At 36.0% G+C, this 22,548-nt stretch overlaps 1 protein-coding gene across 3 annotated transcripts; it reads left to right on the plus strand.

Annotated features, from left to right (window-relative positions):
• The first annotated feature begins 483 nt into the window (after nt 1–483).
• On the plus strand, nt 484–18,628 carry LOC127436525 (cytidine monophosphate-N-acetylneuraminic acid hydroxylase). Of its 3 annotated transcripts, XM_051690786.1 has the most exons (15): nt 484–643; nt 887–1,113; nt 2,018–2,109; nt 5,004–5,113; nt 5,586–5,776; nt 7,919–7,999; nt 8,093–8,159; nt 8,246–8,327; nt 9,220–9,357; nt 10,188–10,323; nt 10,500–10,643; nt 11,413–11,587; nt 11,701–11,817; nt 11,999–12,114; nt 17,680–18,628. In XM_051690786.1, exons 2-15 carry the CDS (start codon nt 908–910, stop codon nt 17,768–17,770), a joined length of 1,746 nt encoding a protein of 581 aa, XP_051546746.1. In that variant the 5' UTR covers nt 484–643; nt 887–907; the 3' UTR covers nt 17,771–18,628. The 3 variants fall into 3 exon arrangements, with proteins under 3 accessions (XP_051546746.1, XP_051546747.1, XP_051546748.1); XM_051690787.1 differs by lacking the exon at nt 484–643 and having other exon boundaries at nt 970–1,113; nt 2,023–2,109; XM_051690788.1 differs by lacking the exons at nt 484–643; nt 2,018–2,109 and having other exon boundaries at nt 976–1,113.
• The last annotated feature ends 3,920 nt before the right edge of the window (nt 18,629–22,548 follow it).

Genomic DNA, 22,548 nt, shown 5'->3' on the forward strand with positions numbered 1-22,548 from the left:
TATTCTATATAACTTTACACAGATAAGGTTAGGAAGTTTATGGACTGACCTCATTCACTTCCATAACCCGTGACTTTTGCATCTTCTTGTTTGGTTTTTATTGACGAGGAACAAGTCAAAATTATTCTTTGTGGAAATCAACATTATGCCACAAATGTTGACTTTTACAGAATGCTCCTATCCAATTTCATTCTGTGTAAAAGAGCAGCTTGGACATGTTAAATACTGATAAATTCCTCCTTTTGAGTTCCACAGGAAAAAGAAACTCATTTTTGGGTAGGCGTTCCCTTTACTACTATTTTCATCTACTGAGAAATGAAAGGAAACTGGACTTTTTGCTTTGCTTAAAGCATTCTTAAAACTTGTTTTCCAAAATGAAATGTGCCAACAGTCTTTAATAGAAGACGCTGAATCCATTCATTCTAATGACCGAAATGAATGATGAATCTCATGACATTTTTCTGACTCATCTGATTTGTTTTCCTGCACTGATGAAAAAAGACCTCAACAGCACATTACAAATACATTTGCTCCACCCAAAACGTTACTTTAACTGCAAACGCACACTGTGAGCTCTGAGATCTCACATCACCCTCTTCTCATTTCCTTAACTTTATACTTGAATTTAACAGTGCATGACAAGGTAATGTTCCACTCTCTTTATATGCATGTATAAATAAAATTCAATAAAAAAATACTTATTTGTTATTAACTTTTGCAAATGTTCTGTATATGGTTTTCCATTCAAAATATTACTTTATCATATTTTTAACTCAGTATTGAAAAGAAGCTTAAATATCAATATGTTGGCTTTGTCAAGCCAATAATACTGAAACTATTGAAACTGTTACAAAAGGACAGAACTTTATATGTGTCCATTCTCTAGATCTAAGGCTGCCAGATCAACATGCCATCTCAAGTTGCACAGACGGTCTTGCGACTGGATGCCGAATCAGTCCGGGCGCTGAAAGATGGAATAAATTTTCAGAAAAACCCAGAGGATGGGAAATGTTACATCATTTACAAAGAAAAAGACAAACTCCGTGCGTGCAGGAACCAGTGCAAGCACCAGGGTGGACTCTTCATTAAAGACATTGAGGATATTAATGGCAGGTCAGTGAATTTGAGCTCATATGAATATTTTTCTGGAAGTGCATGTTCTTTGCATTTTTAAGAGAAAGACAAAACGTATAATTTCCAGGGAACATTTACTGATAAAATGTATAACTTGTGCTTTGGATAAAAGTGCTTGACAAATACATAAAGATAAATATTAATGTTCAATAAGCTTTTTATAATAATAATAGAGCAAATAGTGCAACAAGAAAAAGTTATAGAAATAGAATTTAGGCTACAGAATGTTTTTATTTATAATGAAGAATACGTATTCCGAAATATATATTGAGAAATATACAAAGTGTTAAATGCAATAAAACCTGGAACCAGAATACAATTATTTTGAAATATATACAGCATTAATGGACAATTAAATTACTGTGCAATGTATGTATGATACAATGTACAATGTTAAGTACACTGAATTGCATATTTGACTTCATTTTACTTCTATTATTATGGTAACATTTTACAGTAAGGTTGCTTTCGTTAACATTAACTACATTAGTTAACATGAAAAAACAATGAACAGTAATTTTTCAGCAATTATTAATCTTGGTTAATGTTCATTTCAACATATACTAATATACTGTATATTTAAAATTAAAATTTGCGTATGTTAACATTAGTTAATGCATTATGAACTGAAATTACAATACGCAATTGTATCTTATAAATTAACATTAACATAAAATGATTGTGTTCATTGTTAGCTCATTATAGCTAATGCATTTACTAATGTTAACAAATAGAACCTTATTGTAAATTGTTACCCTTATTTTTATTACTCATTATTATTTTTATTCAGCCGACAGCCTTATTACAGAAATGTACTACATTTACTGTATTTCAGATCATGCAGTATGTGTACACTTGTATCATATTTGTGTTTTTGTAACAGAACAGTGCGCTGTACCAAACACTACTGGAAACTTAACGTGGCCACAATGGAGTACGTGAACCCTCCTGACAGTTTCATGCAGGATGAACTTGGTAGGATCATTATATAAAACCATCTGAAAACGAAAACAGGGGTTTCTATTGTCAAGGGTAAAGACCTGTAACTACAGCATTTACTAATCCTGAACCAGCAGTGAGGACGTGCATTTTATTTGCATCAAATTCCTTAAAAACTGCAACAGTTTTTCCTCATATTTCTCATGTAAATTAAATTACTACATCTCTGCCTTGAATCCCCTTATAAAAAAACGTTCTGATCTTACATGAACTTTCTTCATAATGTATTCCATATTGCTGCATATTTTGCCTTTGCATTTAATTTTACACAAGATCTCTTATATCTCAAATGTAATATATATATATATATATATATATATATATATATATATATATATATATATATATATATATATATATATCAGCATCTTCCCCTTTGTATCACTTTTTTAATTAACAACATAAGCAATGGATCTTAAAGTGTTTTTCTTCACCAAATATTTACTGTTATAGGCTGTTATTGCTGTGAACTGCAGTGCACCCTGTAAATATGGCTTTGAATCAAAGTATGAATACTAACATCTTTGTAAATCGGGGGTAAAAACCAAACTATTTGTTCCGATGTCAGATTCCAATAGAACGGCCCCTTGAAGGTCTCTGCATTGTTCTGTCTTTTCTGAGCACTGAAGTAAAGCAATTATTGTTCATTTACACTTTACAAATTGATTCCGTTATTCATTTTATCTGACTCCAATTTTATATTAATCTGACTCCAATTTTAAGTTGACCTCTAATTTACATTACAGCTCTAATTAACTTCTGATCATTCTTTTAATTTAAAATTTTTAGGTTATTGATTACTCTAAATCCTTTTCTATTCATTGTCCTTTCGATCTTTGGAGTCTTACGCCGGCTGTTATTAAATTACGTAAACCTCCCAAAAATGGATAGCCAGTTCTGTTCTTAGTCAGCAGGTTGTCCTACCTGGTTGTCCTGAGTGGTTTCTAATGAAATTCAAACTGAGAGTCTTTAAATGGATTCCTCCTATATTAAAGCTCCAGTAATGATATAAATGATTTCGGATGAATTTAGAATAAATCAAATAATAACAATTTATTTGTCAGGTAGGATATAAAACATTGTTGCAGAAATTCAAATCAAAGCCAATTTCACATGATCAGAATAAACAAGCATTACAAAAATAAGATAAGAATCTAGAGACATACCCGACACTTGGAAAGCTACATGCAACGGCAAGGCATGGGAGATCTATTTACAGAATCCCCGAGCTTCCTGCCAACTTTCCTTAAATACCCAGACAGAATAAACATTGTGTACCAAATGGTATAATCCTTTGAACAATGAGAATTTGGGGGTGAATGGGTTCTTGACTTCCTGGGGTTTAAGCTTGTTAACATACAGGAGATCATTTAAATTGTAGGTCAAGGAGGGGGACAGACCTCCAGAATTATGCAGTATTTGGCCTTATAAAGACCTTATAACTTTGTCACCATTAGTTTTACCAACATGGGAAAGAGATCATTATACCAGCCACACAGAGACCTCTTAAAAGATATCAAACACATACAGTTGCATTCTTTCTTTTCATGGTATTTGTTATATTATTACACATAAATCTTGTGTCTTTGTATTGGTCCTGAGCTGTTGAAGGGGAGAAGGGGGAGAGAGAAGGGGGGGCAGCAAGGTGATTTGCAATTTATCACATGTGGTGATATTCAGGTGAAGATTTCAGCTTTTGTGAGAGAGTTCTATGACATTGATTCTCGCAGAGCTCTTTGACTTTTACCGGAAATGGCGACATCCTTGTGCCAGCCTTACAGTATCAACAACAAACTTGTCATCGCTGCTGCAGCTTATAGAGGAATCCATTTGGTTTTCTCTCTCTGCTTGCTAGAGAACTCATTTGCTTGTCTTGGTTGTTTTGCAAAATTGTTAAGTAGCCTAGTTCTTTTCTCACCCGTGATAGGCAAAAGGCAGACCACCTGAAAGGTGCTTTGCGCCTCCTACTGTACCAGCGCATAAAACTGCTTGTCGATTAGAGCCACCTATTGTAAAGTAGGGATGCAGGAATGCACACTTTTTCTCTTTTGAGCCGATTCCGATACCTGAAATCTCCAAAACGGCCAATACCTTTAACTACATATAATTGCAATATATTTAGCCTATTAAGAAAAACTTTATTGTTAACTAGTCTACTTGATAGCCTAATGTAGAAACAAAATCAACAGTAATTCCAGTGAAGGTCATCAGTAGAAAAGAAGTCAGTTTTCATTGCACAATTTATTCAGCTTGTATTTGGACTTAAAAGAATTCTTTAGTGGTAAGATATCAGTCCACTTTTCATTTACATTTATTTTTTGGAACCCAGTCAACTTAAATATTGTTGTAATTTGCAAACAAATAATAATTATAATAATAATAACATTTTATTATTATTATTGAATTTTAGAATTTATAATACAAGATTAATAGACTCCAGCCAAGTTTCCTAAGCAACCAAATTGGCCCGGTTGCTAGGGAGGGTAGAGTCACATGTGGTAACCTCCTCGTGGTCCCAATAATGTGGTTCTCGCTCTAGGTGGGGCATGTGGTGAGTTGTGCGTGGATGCCACGGAGCCTCCACATGCGCTATGTCTCCGCGGTAACGCGCTCAACAAGCCACGTGATAAGATGCGCAGGTTGATGGTCTCAGACGCGGAGGCAACTGAGATTCGTCCTCCGCCACCCGGACTGAGAGAGCATTGGAAATTGGGCATTCCAAATTGGGGAGGAAAAGTGGAGAAAAAAAAGATTCATACTTTATTTCCGGTTTCCCCCCACCCAACCACATATGGATATTATTTGTATATACAGTATGTGTGATCAGAATTTAGTACATACATTTTAATTTATTGTGTTTGTGTGTGCAGAGGTGTTATCAGATACAGATGGTGGTTTACAGCTGGTGGAGCTGAATCCTCCAGATCCTTGGACTTTGGAACCCAGAGAACAACAAAAGCTACAAGTCAGCGAGTTCACGGTAATATATAATGACAAGCACAATCAATAATTGCTCTGTAAACTCAACATACCACCAAATGGAATGCTGAAGCACCTAAAACATTGTTATTCATTAACACTGTAAACATTTCCCACTGAAGCCATTGAAAAGAAAAATCACAAATGAGACATGTTAATATCTCCGTTATTTCTCCTTGCCAGCAGTAAGATTAAATGGAGAACAAATGGATAATTTTGCTTAAAGCAATAGTTTACCTAAAAAGGAAAATTCTCAGTCATATTGTTTCAAACCCATATGTGGAAAACAAAAGGAGACAAGACACCAAGAATGGTGCAAATATATGACTTTATCTGCCGTTTCTCGCACACAAATACACACCCGTGTAATATATTTGTCACATCTCCTTTTTTTTTTCTTTTCGCAATCATTACTGAAATAGGTGGGTAAATAAATTACATTATTTTAAATAATCTTTTGCTGCGTGTTTCAGTTGACGTACATTACGCACGCATGCATGGAGCTTAAAGCCGGGAATAAGCGGATGATGTTTGACCCATGGCTGACGGGTCCGGCGTTTGCCAGAGGATGGTGGCTTTTACACGAGCCTCCGACTGATGCGATGGAGAGACTCTGTCAGGCTGATCTGATTTACATCAGCCACATGCACTCGGATCATCTCAGGTTTGTTTCTCATTCACCAGCACGCTTTTGTCACACTAACATTCTCCTCTGTACTGCACGCTGTTGTTTCCTCATTATATAATACATACATTACAGACCGTTGAGTATTTTTACACTGCCAAATTAAGTTACCTCCAAATTCTTGAACTGTAATGCCACTTAAAAATCTAAAATACTGATGCAAGCAGCAATTACACGGCCCATTGTAAGTTTGAGCAGATTGTTTTGGTCATAGCAACCCTGGTGGTGAATTAGGAAAAAGTAGTGTTACTACAGTGATGATTTCTCAGGATGGCTTGATTTTTTTTTTAAAGCTTTTTGTCCTTTGGTGCCACACAATTTTCAAAGAAATATTAGATTAGATGCTGCTTAGCGAAAGCATTCTGTCATGTCACACATTGCTAATTTTTGAACAAAAAATCTTATTTTGAAATAATGCATGGTTGCATGTGACAATAGGTGTGCCAAAAAAAAAAAAAAAGGAATAATAATAATAATAATAATAATAATTACCATTGGAATGGACACCCGAAATAACTATTAAAATATTCCCAACTAGGGCAGTCTTTCATTTAAAATTTTTAATAGAATTATTTACATGATATGCTGATTAATTAATCAAATTAATCACAATTTATAGCATATAGATATTTGCTGAGATAGGCCTCCAAATAAAGATAATTCAATGTAACTAACACATAATAATTAAAATAATTATAAATATAACATGTATAATTAAAAAAATGTGATAAGTGAAGCAAATGACTGCCCTCTTCTGACACCAGAAATACATACTTTTATTATTATTCTCTCAAGGGGCATGATTACTTGCGTAATTTTTTTTTAATGTTATTTATTTATTTATTTACAATTAATTCCCAATTTAATTTTTTGATTGATTATCATTCATGTCTGTATTTAGAATAAAGCAAGGTCATATATTTCGTGTCCCTGGAACATAATTGGGGTCTGAAAGGGTTAAAGTCTTGACTGCTTTAAGCTATTAAACATTGTCACTGGGAATAAAATAAAACGTTAACCCCAGTGGCAGGGTGAGTTGTCACAATGGGAACCTTCCTATTACTACAAATATTATATATTTGTTATTATATAGCAAAACAAAATATATGGACATAATTGTAATTCACATGACTGGCTATTTTAGCAACAGGTGTATAATATCAAAGATAACATTGAGCCATGCAATATCCTTAAACAAACATTTTTAGTGGAACATGACCCTTTACTGTTCTGGCATGACAATGCACCGGTAAACAAAGCGAGGTCCATAAAGAAATGACTTGCTGAACTCAAACTTCAAAAGCTCACATCTGAAGGTCATTAAGCAGCTGTGGGATGAAGAAAGAAAAAGTGCTTAACCTGACGTACACTGCTGCTCTTGTGTCTCTAAATGGAAGTAAGTCCCTGCAGCTGCTATAAATTCAAAAGGAGGCAGACTTCCTATTAATGCCTGTATGGTTTTGAATGTAAATGTTTGAAAAGCACATATAGGTGTGGTGTTTGGTTGTTCACACACTTTTGGTCCTGTAGTGTAATACATAATATTTATATAATAATATATATTATTTTAAAGCATATTATAGGCTTTTCAGCAATATTTAACTGGTGAAACAATTATGAAGCATCACATTTCAAAATATTACAATATATTTATATTGTATTATATATACTGTAATTAATAAACTCTATAAAATTATATCTTTTCCCAAAGAAAATGTGACATTGTTTGTTTTTTATAATCACAAAAACAAACACAAAAAAATATTATATTGTTGACACTTGCCTTAATGTATGCCAGTGTGGTTTTATTTTTATAGCAAAAACATGAAAATATTAATTTTATTTTAGAAGATAGAATTCCCAAAAACATTTTAACTTATTAGAGTTTTGACCTTTGTGTTTGAAACTAGCATGCAAAAAAGTATTTGTGTAATTGCACTTTTGACTAAACTTTATAGTTACTGAGATAACGCCCTTGTGACAACTAGCCCCAGTCTCCCCTTCAGATGCAGCTTCTGTGCCTCCTTTGCAGTGTTAAGAAGATGCTGTTATATATCTGCAGTCTCTCGTTTGGCACATAAACTATATTTAAAATTGAACATAACATCTCTCTTTTTTCAGCTACCCCACATTGAAACTTCTTGCCGAAAAGCGGCCAGATATTCCCATTTATGTTGGAGACACCTCACGGCCGGTGTTCTGGTAAGACAAACCTCTAGAGGAATTAACAGATCCTGAGTATGTTGCCACGTGGGCACGAGTGGAAAAACAAATTGTGTTCCACTTTTCTGGCAGGTATCTGGGGAAAAGTGGCGTGAATTTAACAAACATCAACGTCGTGCCGTTTGGTGTATGGCAGAATGTAAGTAAATCTCCTAAAGTCTCTTGAATAATTCTCACGTGCTGTATTTGTCATGATATTGTGAGTGTTTTTTTGAATTATTCAAGGTCGATGAAAACCTGCGATTTATGATTCTTATGGATGGAGTTCATCCTGAGATGGATACCTGCTTAATCGTGGAATATAAAGGTATTTCATTTTGTCATCGTCTTACTCGTCTCTTTTAAATCTAAGTGTTATTTGACCATGTTTTGTCTGAGAAACTCATACTTCAATCTGACTGAATTCAATCTTAATTTAATCATCTACAGACAGTTCAAACATCCGTTTAATGACAGGCTCATAGTTTATATGCCATTATATTATAAAAATGAAAAGATTAAAGAATCAAGGAAGCCATGTGCAATTAATCAATTAATATCATGTGCAGCTGATCTTGATCACTGTTAATAGAAAGAGGTTTGGTAGCATGTTGCAACTTAATCTGTATACTGTGACAGTACAGATTACATGTAAATCAACCCTTTCACAGCTTGTCAAGTCACATTTCAGATCTCTATTATAGTTTTGTCATTCCTATTAACAATACTGAATCAAAGTTCATGATCAGATCTGGCAGCGACAGCAAAGATATTGTTTGTTTGCAAAGTGTAAAAGTGCATTTCAACACTGTATACGGTCTATTTGTGTCTATAACTTTAATAGTTCACCCAAAAATGAATATCATTCCAAACCCGTATATCTTACTGCTTTCTTCTGAAACACGAAATTCTGAAGAATGTTTACACCACTCTTTTCCATACAATGACATACAAATGTTCAACATAAAGCTTCATAAAGGAGAAAAAGCACCATAACAGACATATAAAATTAGGTAATACGATTTGTGCTCTATATTCCAAGTCTTCTGAAGCCATACGATAGTTTTAGCTCACAAATCTAAACTTGAGCATTGTGTTTGATTATGATACACATGTGATTTAATAATAATTGGTCATTGACATCAAACCTGGTGCAAAATTAAAAGAAAAAAATAAAATTAATCATGTGCTAAATCACATACACTGAACCCTCTTCCAAGGTCACATGATACTGAATACAGTCGACTGCACCAGACCAAACAACGGACGTCTGCCACACGGTGTCGACTTAATGATGAGTGACTTCGCCGGTGGTGCATCTGGATTTCCAATGACATTTCATGGCGGCAAATACACAGGTGAGTTACACACTGAAAATCTGGGATTTTTGTTTTTATTTAAACCTGGAAATAAGCTACATTTTAGGATTTTGAAAATGTTAAAACAAAGAAAGGTTATGAGGTGACATGAAGATATACTTAAGATTCTGCACTATTTCTAGGTCACTAATCAAATGAGCAAATTTGTGACATTGACCATGTGAACTCTTTTTAGGGGTTTATTTTACGATAATGACCCGCTGACTGTAGATTATCCCACTTACTACAAAGCTACCTACCAAATAAATAAATAAATGGACATGAAATAATGATATGAGTTGAAATTAAGTTATTATGTGAGAAGAAAGAGACTGCGGAGTCTCCAGAAACCGCTGAATTCTACCTCCAGTTTTGAGTTCTGTAAGGTGTTTATTTGGCAAAAATGACCATTTGTCTGCTCATTATCATGTTTAGTACCTGACGACTTGCCAAATAAATAAATAAATGGACATGAAATATTGATTCGTTATTTAATTATCTTACATGTAGAGATAGGAGAGTGATATGAGAATTCGAGACTCGCAATACCTAGATGACCGGTGAAATATCACTTTATCCCCAAATGTGCGGTCATCATTCAGAAATATCAGACCGCTGAATGGCATGATTGACCAATCAGAATCGAGTATCAAAGAGAGTCGCGTGATAATTTAGAATCATTTTGAATTAAATTAGAAAATATTGTGGACATTTGGACGATGCTGTAGTTTATTAAGTCAATTTATGAGTTTAAAATGACTTTAAGTTATGATAATGTAGTACTTTCGGTTTGTATCATCGTACAAAATACATTTTTGTTTCTTTGACAGAAAGCTGGAAGAGTGATTTCATTAAGAACGAAAGGAAGAAACTGTTAAACTATAAGACACAGCTGGTGAAATCCCTACAGCCCAAGATCTACTGTCCATTCGCTGGTTACTTCACTGAAGCTCACCCTTCAGACAGGTCTATTTAAACTCTTTGCCATGAGAAATTCATCATAATGTTTAGCTCATGCATGCCATATCACATTATTTAATAAAGGTAAAGTGATTTTTATCCATTATGACATACAGTAAACATTCATCCATGTTAAAAAAATCGATGATGATGTAACAGGAACATTTGAACGTGACTAACAGGTACATAAAGGAGACAAACATCAAGAACAATCCAGTAGACCTGAACGAATCCATAAGGAAGAGATGCCCAAATACCTTAACCTGGACTCCTTTACCTGGTTCTGTGCTGGATTTGGCCCTCGCTCTGGCTGACAAATCCAACAGGTCCGTTCTGAGAGCTTTGAATTAGCATTAGCATGTAGCAAGAATGCGCTAATTTAAGTAGAGCATGTAAATATTGGTATGTAGCATGTGCACATTTATGTTGCGCAAATGCAGTAGTATAGGCCTATGTAGAGCATGTGAGAATTAGTATGTAGCATGTTAGCATGTTTATGTAGCATGCATTTATTAGCATGTAGCAAGAATGCACTAATTTAAGTAGAGCATGTAAACATTGGTATGTAGCATGTGCACATTTATGTTGCGCAAATGCAGTAGTATAGGCCTATGTAGAGCATGTGAGAATTAGTATGTAGCATGTTAGCATGTTTATGTAGCATGCATTTATTAGCATGTAGCAAGAATGCACTAATTTAAGTAGAGCATGTAAACATTGGTATGTAGCATGTGCACGTTTATGTAGCATGCATTTATTAGCATGTAGCATGATAGCTTAATGCTGCTTTTAAGTTGACTTAAATTGATAAATTACACAGATAAAGCACCTAATGTAAATTGTCTGCTGATCACTTTGCATAAAAGCGAGTCTTGACTTTGTCGGCAGGTGTAAAAGATTTAAAAAATAAATACAATTACCTAAAATCACCCATTTTTTTACGTGAATGTAAACAGAGGACTTGAAGACAGCATTAGTGTGTAGCATTTGTAGCTTGCAATAATGTCCATCAATTCTTGTTACTTTCTGCTATTATTTCCATCTGGTATTTTGTTAAAATTATTTTCTTTTCTGGTTTGAATACCACAATCGTAGGAATGCCATCACTGAAACGCCAAATGGTTCAAAGATCTATAAGGACAGTTGGGACTTTGACTTGTATTTGGATGAGCTGAATGCTACCATTTCAGCTGATATCTTTAAATACAAAAGCTGGATCCAGTATTATTATAACTGGGCGGGATTTAAAGGCTACAATCTAGTCATTCGGGTAAATAATGTTTTCATTCCCAAACTGGTGGTGGATCTGAAAGATACAGCTGTTGTTAACGCAAACAAACCCAAACATACTTGTTAACATACTGACAAATGTTTTCCCACCAGGTTATTGAGACCGATGATGATTTCAATCCATTGGATGGTGGTTACGATTACCTTGTGGACTTCATGGATCTTTCATTTCCAGATAAAAGACCAGAGAGAGATCACTCATATGAGGAGGTTAGTGAGACGAATAGACTGAAACTGCTCTGAATCTTAATGAAAATGAATAACTAGAATAGTTTAGGGGTTCGTTCAAATCACTAACCATAACAATGAGAAATAGTAATAGAGATAGAAAATAGTGATACACCAATAAAACTCCACTAATAAATAAAGTGTGTGTGTGTGTGTGTGTTAGATTAAAAACAGAGTGGGGGTGATGAGACACGTTGTTCTGAATGGGCGATTATGGGACGATCTGTACATCGGCTTCAATAACAGAATGAGTCGAGATCCTGATGTTTACCACCACAAGTAAGATACTCACACATGTATGCAACCATCATAGTAATGCCACATTACTTTTTGGAAAAGTACACTAACATGCAAACGTTTTAGATCACTAAGACATTTTTTTGTTTTTGAAAGAAATTGATGCTTCTGTTCACCAAGGATGCATTCAGTTGATCAAGAATTACAAATACCAATGTTTATAATGTTACAAATGGCTTTATTTAAATAAATGCTGTATTCTCCAAACTTTCTGTTCATCCAAGAATCCTCTACTTGCAGCAATGCACGTGTAGGCATGTAATGTTCATTCAAGCTGCTAGTTTAGGACTGTGAATAGTCTGTTATTAATCTTGAGACTTTGACATACTTGTCCTCTTGTGGTTGTGCATTTTGGCCATCCATTTCCTTCTCTATCCTGTTTAAACCCAGTTTGATTTCCTCTTTCTGTAGCGCATTAATAGCCTTCATCTCTCAAAGAATAATAGACTGATGAATTTCAGGAGAAATGTGTTTCTTTTCAGCAACTATTAAAACCAAAATTTGACTTGCAAGCGTTAAGCAACCTGGAAAAACACTGTATTGCTGTATATGTTCAAATGTCATTAAATAGCACAAACATTTTCAACTGTTTCAATAATAAGAAAAGACTCTTAAGTACTAAATTAGCACAGAACAATTTCTTGAAGATTATGTGACAGTATAATTATAGTAGACTGGAGTATTTTTGTTCAATTTAATACACCCATTTCTTTCAAAAACAAAAATGTCTTAGTGTTCTGAATTTTTTTAACAGTTTTGTATATCTATAGAAATGTCTAGACAGTTGTAATTTTCAAAATTGTGTTTTATTCAAGCCCCTCTATGTATTTAGGTGTTAATAACTATAACTAGATAAGTTAAGTTTGTCAAGACAAACTTTGATATTGACTTGACAAAGCCTTGTCTGAAAGTTTCAACTAGTTTCAAAGTTTGAGGGACATTACAGTAAGACAAACAGCCAGTCAACTAGAGACAGTTGAAGTCAGAAGTTTACATACACTTAGGTTGAAGTCATTAAAACTCATTTTTTTAACCACTCCACAGATTTCATATTGGCAAACTATAGTTTTGGCAAACTGTTTAGGACATCTACTTTGTGCATGACATGAGTAATTTTTCCAACAATTGTTTACAGACAGATTGTTTCACTTTTAATTGACTATATCACAATTCCAGTGGGTCAGAAGTTTACATACACTAAGTTAACTGTGCCTTTAAGCAGCTTGGAAAATTCCAGAAAATGATGTCAAGTCTTTAGACAATTAGCTTCTGAAATGAGGTGTACTGAATTGGAGGTGTACCTGTGGATGTATTTTAAGGTCTAACTTCAAACTCAGTGCCTCTTTGCTTAACATCATGGGAAAATCAAAAGAAATCAGCCAAGACCTCAGAAAAATAATTGTCGACCTCCACAAGTCTGATTCATACTTAGGAGCGATTTCCAAACACCTGAAGGTACCACATTCATCTGTACAAACAATAGTACTCAAGTATAAACACCATGGGACCACGCAGTCATCATACCGCTCAGGAAGGAGACGCATTCTGTCTCCTAGAGATGAACATAGTTTGGAACGAAAAGTGCAAATCAATCCCAGAACAACAGCAAAGGACCTTGTGAAGATGCTGGAGGAAACAGGTAGACATGTATCTATATCCACAGTAAAACGAGTCCTATATCGACATAACCTGAAAGGCTCTTCAGCAAGGAAGTAGCCACTGCTCCAAAACCACCATAAAAAAAGCCAGACTACAGTTTGTAAGTGCACATGGGGACAAAGATCTTACTTTTTGGAGAAATGTCCTCTGGTCTGATGAAACCAAAATTTTACTCTTTGGCCATAATGACCATTGTTATGTTTGGAGGAAAAAGGGTGAGGCTTGCAAGCCGAAGAACACCATCCCAACCGTGAAGTACGGGGGTGGCAGCATCATGTTGTGGGGGTGCTTTGCTGCAGGAGGGACTGGTGCACCTCACAAAACAGATGGCATCATGAGGAAGGAAAATTATGTGGATATATTGAAGCAACATCTCAAGACATCAGCCATGAAGTTAAAGCTCTGTCGCAAATGGGTCTTCCAAATGGACAATGACCCCAAGCATACCTCCAAATTTGCGGCAAAATGGCTTAAGGACAACAAAGTCAAGGTACTGGAGTGGCCATCACAAAGCCCTGACTTCAATCCGATAGAACATTTGTGGTCAGAATTGAAAAAGCGTGTGCGAGCAACGAGACCTACAAACCTGACACAGTTACACCAGTTCTGTCTGGAGGAATGGGACAAAATTCCAGCAACTTATTGTGAGAAGCTTGTGGAAGGATACCCAAAACTTTGACCCAAGTTAAACAATTTAAAGGCAATGCTACCAAATACTAACAAAGTGTATGTAAACTTCTGACCCACTGGGTCAGAAGTTTACATTCTTAAAATAAAGTAGTGATCCTAACTGACCTAACACAGGGAATGATTTATATGATTAAATGTCAGGAATTGTGAAAAACTAAGTTTGAATGTATTTGGCAAAGGTGCATGTAAACTTCTGACTTCAACTGTAGGTACATAGTCAGACTGTCACATAGGTAGTCAGATAAACCATCAGATAGATAGATAGATAAATAAATATATATATATATAGAGAGAGAGAGAGAGAGAGAGAGAGAGAGAGAGAGCAATTTAAAGCAAATTAAAGTCAGATATTATTTAGCAGAGACGGGCCACTTCTATTAAAATAAATGGGAGAAATTGGAACGCTCAACCAAGGAGCTCTGAGCACCCAATGGTCAACGGATGTAGAAAGGAAGTCCCGCCTTACAGTTAAAAGAACCAATCATCTTTTAGATACAGACATCACCTGTCAATCAACTCTAGATCACGCATGCGCATTAGCTATACAAGCCGTGAAAATTTCGTTTTTTAACGTAATATGAGGTAAAGAAGCACAATTTATGATTCCAGTATTGTCAGATTTTATTGCTGATTTGAAATATGTTCTTTGATCGTAATCTTGACCAACCGTTTTTGAGATTTTGGTCTTTCTCCATTCAAGTAGATAGGAGCTGCACTGGCATGACTGGAGCATTCCAAATATGGCCAACAGTTACTTGTTAGAAAGACTTTGTTTAAGGCCTTTTGTGGGTTTGTTTACATTTTAATTTTTTACAGTAGGAGTTTGAATAGACCTTTTTCACAGACTGTGATGATGCGTTTCTGCCATATTTATCAGTGTAAATCTTGCAGATTTTTAATATTATACATGTTTTAAATATTGAGTGTAAATTTATAACATTATGCTTATTGTTATATCACCCTGGAATTAGTTTTAAAAAAACAAATTACTACAGCTGTGAGGGGGTTTCTTTGACAGCTGCAGAGAGAGTGACAGTAAATTTGTCATGTTCTCCCATCTGACTTGCTTAAACCACTGCTCTCTATTTTATTCCTCTTCTGGAAAGTCATACAAATGTAATAGTGGATTTTTTCTTTTGGTCTTGGAGCAAATGGGTAAGTGAAAATAATATTTGCTGTGGTCTCCCATTCACTGCTATTGGAGTTTACCCTGCAAACTTTTACTTCCACGTTCCAAAACACGGAGTGTGAAAAAGGTCTATTAATGTGCATCCCGTTGCCCTGTTTGAACATTCCGTTAATGTAAGATTCCACATTTCCACATTGTCAAAAAAACAAACACATTTTTGATAGTACACTGTGCGAAAATCGTAAGCCTGATCTGTTCGAAAATACATAGCACACTATTCCAGAACAGTCTCAACATCTGTGCCAAGTTTGATGGATGTACAGTGCATCCGGAAAGTATTCACAGCGCTTCACTTTTTCCACATTTTGTTACGTTACAGCCTTATTCCAAAATGGATTAAATTCATTATTTTCCTCAAAATTCTACAAACAATACCCCATAATGATAACGTGAACAAAAAACAGAACAAATCACATGTACATAAGTATTCACAGCCTTTGCCATGACACTCAAAATTGAGCTCAGGTGCATCCTGTTTCCACTGATCATCCTTGAGATGTTTCTACAACTTGATTGGAGACCACCTGTGGTAAATTCAGTTGATTGGACATGATTTGGAAAGGCACACACCTGTCTATATAAGGTCACACAGTTAACAGTGCATGTCAGAGCACAAACCAAGCCATGAAGTCCAAGGAATTGTCTGTAGACCTCCGATACAGGATTGTGTCGAGGCACAGATCTGGGGAAGGGTACAGAAAAATTTCTGCAGCATTGAAGGTCCCAATGAGCACAGTGGCCTCCATCATCCGTAAATGGAAGAAGTTTGGAACCACCAGGACTTTTCCTAGAGCTGGCCACCCGGCCAAACTGAGCGATCGGGGGAGAAGGGTCTTAGTCAGGGAGGTGACCAAGAATGGTCACTCTGACAGAGCTCCAGCATTTCTCTGTGGAGAGAGGAGAACCTTCCAGAAGAACAACCATCTCTGCAGCACTCCACCAATCAGGCCTGTATGGTAGAGTGGCCAGACGGAAGCCACTCCTCAGTAAAAGGCACATGACAGCCCGCCTGGAGTTTGCCAAAAGGCACCTGAAGGACTCTCGGACCATGAGAAACAAAGACTGAACTCTTTGGCCTGAATGGCAAGCGTCATGACTGGAGGAAACCAGGCACCGCTCATCACCTGGCCAATACCATCCCTACAGTGAAGCATGGTGGTGGCAGCATCATGCTGTGGGGATGTTTTTCAGCGGCAGGAACTGGGAGACTAGTCAGGATCGAGGGAAAGATGAATGCAGCAATGTACAGAGACATCCTTGATGAAAACCTGCTCCAGAGCGCTCTGGACCTCAGACTGGGGCAAAGGTTCATCTTCCAACAGGACAACAACCCTAAGCACACAGCCAAGATAACAAAGGAGTGGCTACGGGACAACTCTGTGAATGTCCTTGAGTGGCCCAGCCAGAGCCCAGACTTGAACCCGATTGAACATCTCTGGAGAGATCTGAAAATGGCTGTGCACCGATGCTCCCCATCCAACCTGATGGAGCTTGAGAGGTCCTGCAAAGAAGAATGGGAGAAACTGCCCACAAATAGGTGTGCCAAGCTTGTAGCATCATACTCAAAAAGACTTGAGGCTGTAATTGGTGCCAAAGGTGCTTCAAGAAAGTATTGAGCAAAGGCTGTGAATACTTATGTACATATGATTTATTTTCTTTTTCTTTTTTTTTTTAATAAATTTGCAAAGATTTCAAACAAACTTCTTTCATGTTGTCATTATGGGGTACTGTTTGTAGAATTCTGAGGAAAATAATGAATTTAATCCATTTTGGAATAAGGCTGTAACGTAACAAAATGTGGAAAAAGTGAAGCGCTGTGAATACTTTCCGGATGCACTGTACCTTGAACGCTCTAAGAGGATTTAGTGTTCGAAATTTTGGTCTTGGTTTTGGGACCTTGTAAAAACCCTAAACAAAGTTTGTAGAATAACGATATGTTGGCTTTGTCAAGACAACAAAATTAATTATTGTGATGTTTGTGTGCAATATCATTTGTTTTTGTCTGACAGGTTCTGGAATCATTTTCAGACAGAACTACCATTATTAGCGCCAGACTGGGACCATTTCCTACAAACGGTCTCTGAAACAGACCAGATATAGGACAGCAGTGGCGCCTGTGTGCAAGTATGGATTAAGAACTGAGAGTCCTATGGGCCGGTACACTATGGAGGCCCCCCATGACGTATCATGTGACTACATTCACCTTTATGCGCTACAGGACACTTGTGAGATTTGGTTGGATTTTTCAAATTGAAGGAAGAAATGTTTTGAGCAATGCCTTACACGGCCAATTATATGTACTTTATGAACTGATCCAAAATCATGCGTTATTAGTCCTTCATACTGTTGCACGAATTCTGTCGCTTATATTAATTTAAATTATCAGCTTTGTACACAGCCAGGGTAAACTGCACCTTATCTTTGTGTCTGGAAGCGTTTTGTAAATCATTTCTCTGTAATCCCTGAGCGCGCACTCGTGTGTCTGTGCTCGCGCTGCTGTCGTCCAGCACGCATTCGGCCGAACAAATGGTATTTCACATAAGGCTGACATTTACGTGGATTTATAATAGATATCTAAAAATAAATTAATAATTGATTTAGAGCTCGGGGCCCTTTGGGTTTAGAGGCCCCTGGGCAATGGCCCAATTGGCCCTGTGGTTAATCCATCCCTGCCTGTGTGCTGCGTTAATACAAAACATTTTTTGCATCAAAGTCGAGTCATTTTTCTAGCAAACAAAGGTTGAAATGGCATGTTATAATGTTTTATGAGTGGCTGAGTGGTTAGCTTAGTGAACTGCTTGTGTTTTGATGAGAAAAATTTAACTTGAAATTTCTGATTAGTTTCAAATGGAAGATTATTTATTGATTACTATTTATACTGTATGATTTATTAAGATTACTGGCAATGCTGCATAATGATGTGTGTGTGTGTGTATATATATATATATATATATTGTAATTTTATTATAACATAATCCAATAAATATCAATCAATATAACATCAGGATTTCATGTTCATTTATGTTCTTTTAGAAAGGGGCGTCTATGTTCTATTGGTCATACAGTGTATCTGCAAGGTCATATGAAAGACACAGGAAGATATGACTAATCGTACCAATGCATGATGTTTTATTTCTGCTTTTCAGTTGATCTAAGCACATCTACAGTACTAGATTTGACATAGATTCATGTGCTGATATGGTCATAAAGTTTGAAAAAAATCTCTGGACTATATAATGCAACCACAGTGCCACAGTCTGTCCAGTTTGTGAAGTTAAATTTGTTGATGAACCTCAAAAATACAGTAGCTGTAAAAAGTTAACACAAGTGGTTTTTATGTTAAGGAGCTATATTTGAACGTGATCTGACTTTCATCTAAATAATCTAATGCATTCGGGCTAATTTAGTCATAATAAGTAATATTTCTGAATTCAATAAAGCCATTTAAAAGGATGGTTATAGCATTTGAAAATGTGGTCATCCTTTTCTCACCTTTCTCATTAAAATCATCTCACTCTCAACTCATGAGAGTATTTGTGTGTATGTAAAAGGTAAACTAGTGAATGTGTTAAAGTTTTGCATAAATGTGAAAGATTAACTTTGAATAACATGTAGTAGTTTAGTGGTGAATATGGTAATATAGTTTAACCCACATTGGAGTGTGTTATGCAACTTTATTGAGAGAACTGTCATGCAATATGTGACTGAAATCAACTGGAACATCTTTGAGTATCAAAATAAGGTCTTGTAATGCTGATTTTCTGGCTCAAGTGGTTTTGATTTCAGACCTAGATTTTACACTGGATGAAAATCTCAAGAAGTGACCCAACACAAGACCAAAATTGCTTCAACTGTACAGTTTTGGAACATTATGTATCGTGAAAAGCCTGAAACAAAATTAGTTAACAAGTGACAGGTGAATTTGGAGCACTGAATCTGATTGGACACTCAGTCTTTCACAGCTGTAACTAAAGGGAAGGGTTGACTCCTCCCTTTTAAAAGGTGATAGTCTATTTATTTATTCTTTCCTAACTTTTTTGCATGTATTTGTTTTTTCACTTATGTCTGTGACTCTATTAGAACAGGCCCATGACCCATTTTTGGATTGTGACCGACCAGTTAAGAATCACCGATTAGGGATGGGAGGCGACTCTAAAAAAAAAAATTGATTATTTGATTCCGAAACATTTGGAAAAGAAAGTCGACTCCACTGCAGGGAAATAATTGAGCTTGTGGCATGATCTTTTGTCATTCAAACTATCATTTATATATATATATATATATATATATAGTATAAAGTATGCTTTATATTACACTGTTAATTGTAAGATTTCACTTTCACTCCCTGACCACTAATATGAAATATAAGATATTAGGTTAAGCTACTTAAAGAAATATTCTGGGTTCAATACAAGTTAAGCTCAATCGACAGCATTTGTGGCATAACGTTAAATACCACAAAAATGGGGGCCAATATGTAAAATACTCACTTTTTCAAAAGTATAGCCACAAGACGTAAACAATATGTGTGTAAACATGATTTTAGCATGATAAAATCACTTACTAACCTTTTCTGTGCAAAGTTATAGCCAATTTTACAACTTTGTTGCCATGACGATGTAATGGTAACAAACCCTGAAACTCAAATTATTGTAAAAATTATGATTTAAACAACTTCACAGCTCAAATAATACATGAGTTTTAACAGAAGAATTAATGTAAGTGCTTTATAAAATTATAAGCTTCACATTTCTGCCTTTAAACCCTCCAAAAATTGGCCCCATTCACCTCCATTGTAAATGCCTCACTGGAACCTCGATTTTTAAAGAAGTCAAAATTAATTTTTGTGGTAATCAATATTATGCCACAAATGCTGTCGATTGAACTTAACTTGTTTTGAACTCGGAATATTCCTTTAAAGCCATTATGCCCAAAAAATCTGGAATCATTTACTTTGTTGTTTTAATTTTTATCTACATACTGTTTACATATATACACCAATCAGCCACAACATTAAAACCTTGTGCCGCCAAAACAGCGCCAACCCACATCTCTAAATAGCATTCTGAGATGATATTCCTCTCACCATAATTGTACAGAGTGGTTATCTGAGTTACTGTAGACTTTGTTAGTTCAAATCAGTCTGGCCATTCTCTGTTGATCTCTCTCATCAACAAGGTGTTTCCGTCCACAGAACTGCCGCTCACTGGATGTTTTTTGTTTTTGGCACCATTCGGAGTGATGAGATCAGCAGTTACAGAAATACTCAAACCAGCCCGTCTGGCACCAACGATCATCCATGCGATGATCTAATCAGCCAATCGTGTGGCAGCAGTGCAGTGCATAAAATCATGCATATGCGGGTCAGGAGCTTCAGTTAATGTTCACATCAACCATCAGAATGGGGAAAAAATTTGATCTCAGTGATTTGGACCGCAGCATGATTGTTGGTGCCATTAATTTTCATGAGATCAGGCTCAATCTACAATAGCATTTAATTTCAAATCCAATTGCATGTATCTGTGTGTAGACATGGGATGAAGGCCTTGCAATAACAGCGCACGCATGGGCGAGAAATTGCATCTTTAAACACAGCGTTAACCTTCAGCAGCCGAGCAAGATGCACCCTTCATTCACTTCGGTGGGTGAGAATATCTGGGCCGGCGCTCCATACTACACATTCGCTGTGAAGTCATGGGTGGAAGAGGTACAACATTTCGATTACTACAGCGCCAAGTGCTCACCATGGCAAGTATGAGGCCACTACACACAGGCACATCATTCCCACTTTATTCAAATACATACAGTATAACATAACCAAATGGGAATGAACCACTGGTTTAAAATAAAATCTCACTGTATCGCCTGATTTGTCTAAAGGTTGTCTGGGCGGATAGTTACAAAGTTGGGTGTGCCACCCAAACCTGTCCGAATGGTCAAAAATGAGATTGAGGCCAGGGGAGTGAGGTTTACATACTGCACAGCTACCTACCAGCTGGCTCCCGTTACACTCACCCACCTAAACCTCACTCCCATCTGGGACACAACACCACAGTAGCAGGTCCTGCCGACCTGCTCCGAACGGGATTTCGAACCAGGGCGGATCTGTTATACCAGTGGTGCTCATACTTCTATGGAATAAGATCTACTTTTTTATTTTGTTATTATGGTCATATAATATAGCATTTGTATAAACTATTTGGTGCACATTTTATTGCATCAACAACCTGCAAAACCTGCTTTCCACACCAATGCAAAACCTGGATTACACAGTGGCAGAGGTCTGAAAGTTGAAGTAGAATTTTTAGACCATCGAAAGATCAAGGAAAATTTGATTCTCATGATATGTTACATAACTGTAATAATTACAGTAGTACATAGGTAATCTACACACCCATCATTACATAATCTAAACAAATTCACAGTGAGAAGTGGAATAGTTCTTCACTTGTTGCTGATATTATGCAAAGTTCAATTTAAGTTCATTTAATTTTATTCTTAGATTAAAGCAGCATGTGAATTAACAGTGCTTTCAATATTTCAGGTTCTTTCATATGTCAAAGGTTTGCCATTTCAGTTAAGGACAAAAAAGTCCATAAATCTCATTGTCTAGTGATCTGAGAGTTTTTTATTTCTATTCATTTTTAAAATCATACTTACGGTTGCGATTTAGTTGGTGGATGCCAGTTCTTTACCAAGAACAAATCATTATTTTTAAAAGTTTTCATGACACATCACACCCAATCATAATACAGGTTAAGCTCAATCGACTGCATTTGTGGCATAATACTGATTACCACAAAAAATCATTTCGACTCATCCCGCATTTTCTTAAAAAAAAAAAAAAAAAAAGCAGCAAAAATTGAGGTTTTTCAATG

The sequence above is a fragment of the Myxocyprinus asiaticus genome, chromosome 47, assembly GCF_019703515.2.
Source record: "Myxocyprinus asiaticus isolate MX2 ecotype Aquarium Trade chromosome 47, UBuf_Myxa_2, whole genome shotgun sequence".
In the NCBI taxonomy this organism is placed as follows: domain Eukaryota; kingdom Metazoa; phylum Chordata; class Actinopteri; order Cypriniformes; family Catostomidae; genus Myxocyprinus; species Myxocyprinus asiaticus.

What these genes read in the sequence shown, in the direction of transcription:
- LOC127436525 (XM_051690786.1), top strand. Translation starts at nt 908, where the DNA reads ATGCCATCTCAAGTTGCACAGACGGTCTTGCGACTGGATGCCGAATCA. An exon ending in ATGCACTCGGATCATCTCAG is followed by an intron (nt 5,777 to 7,918) that starts GTTTGTTTCTCA and finishes CTCTTTTTTCAG; the next exon opens with CTACCCCACATTGAAACTTC. An exon ending in GAGATCACTCATATGAGGAG is followed by an intron (nt 11,818 to 11,998) that starts GTTAGTGAGACG and finishes TGTGTGTGTTAG; the next exon opens with ATTAAAAACAGAGTGGGGGT.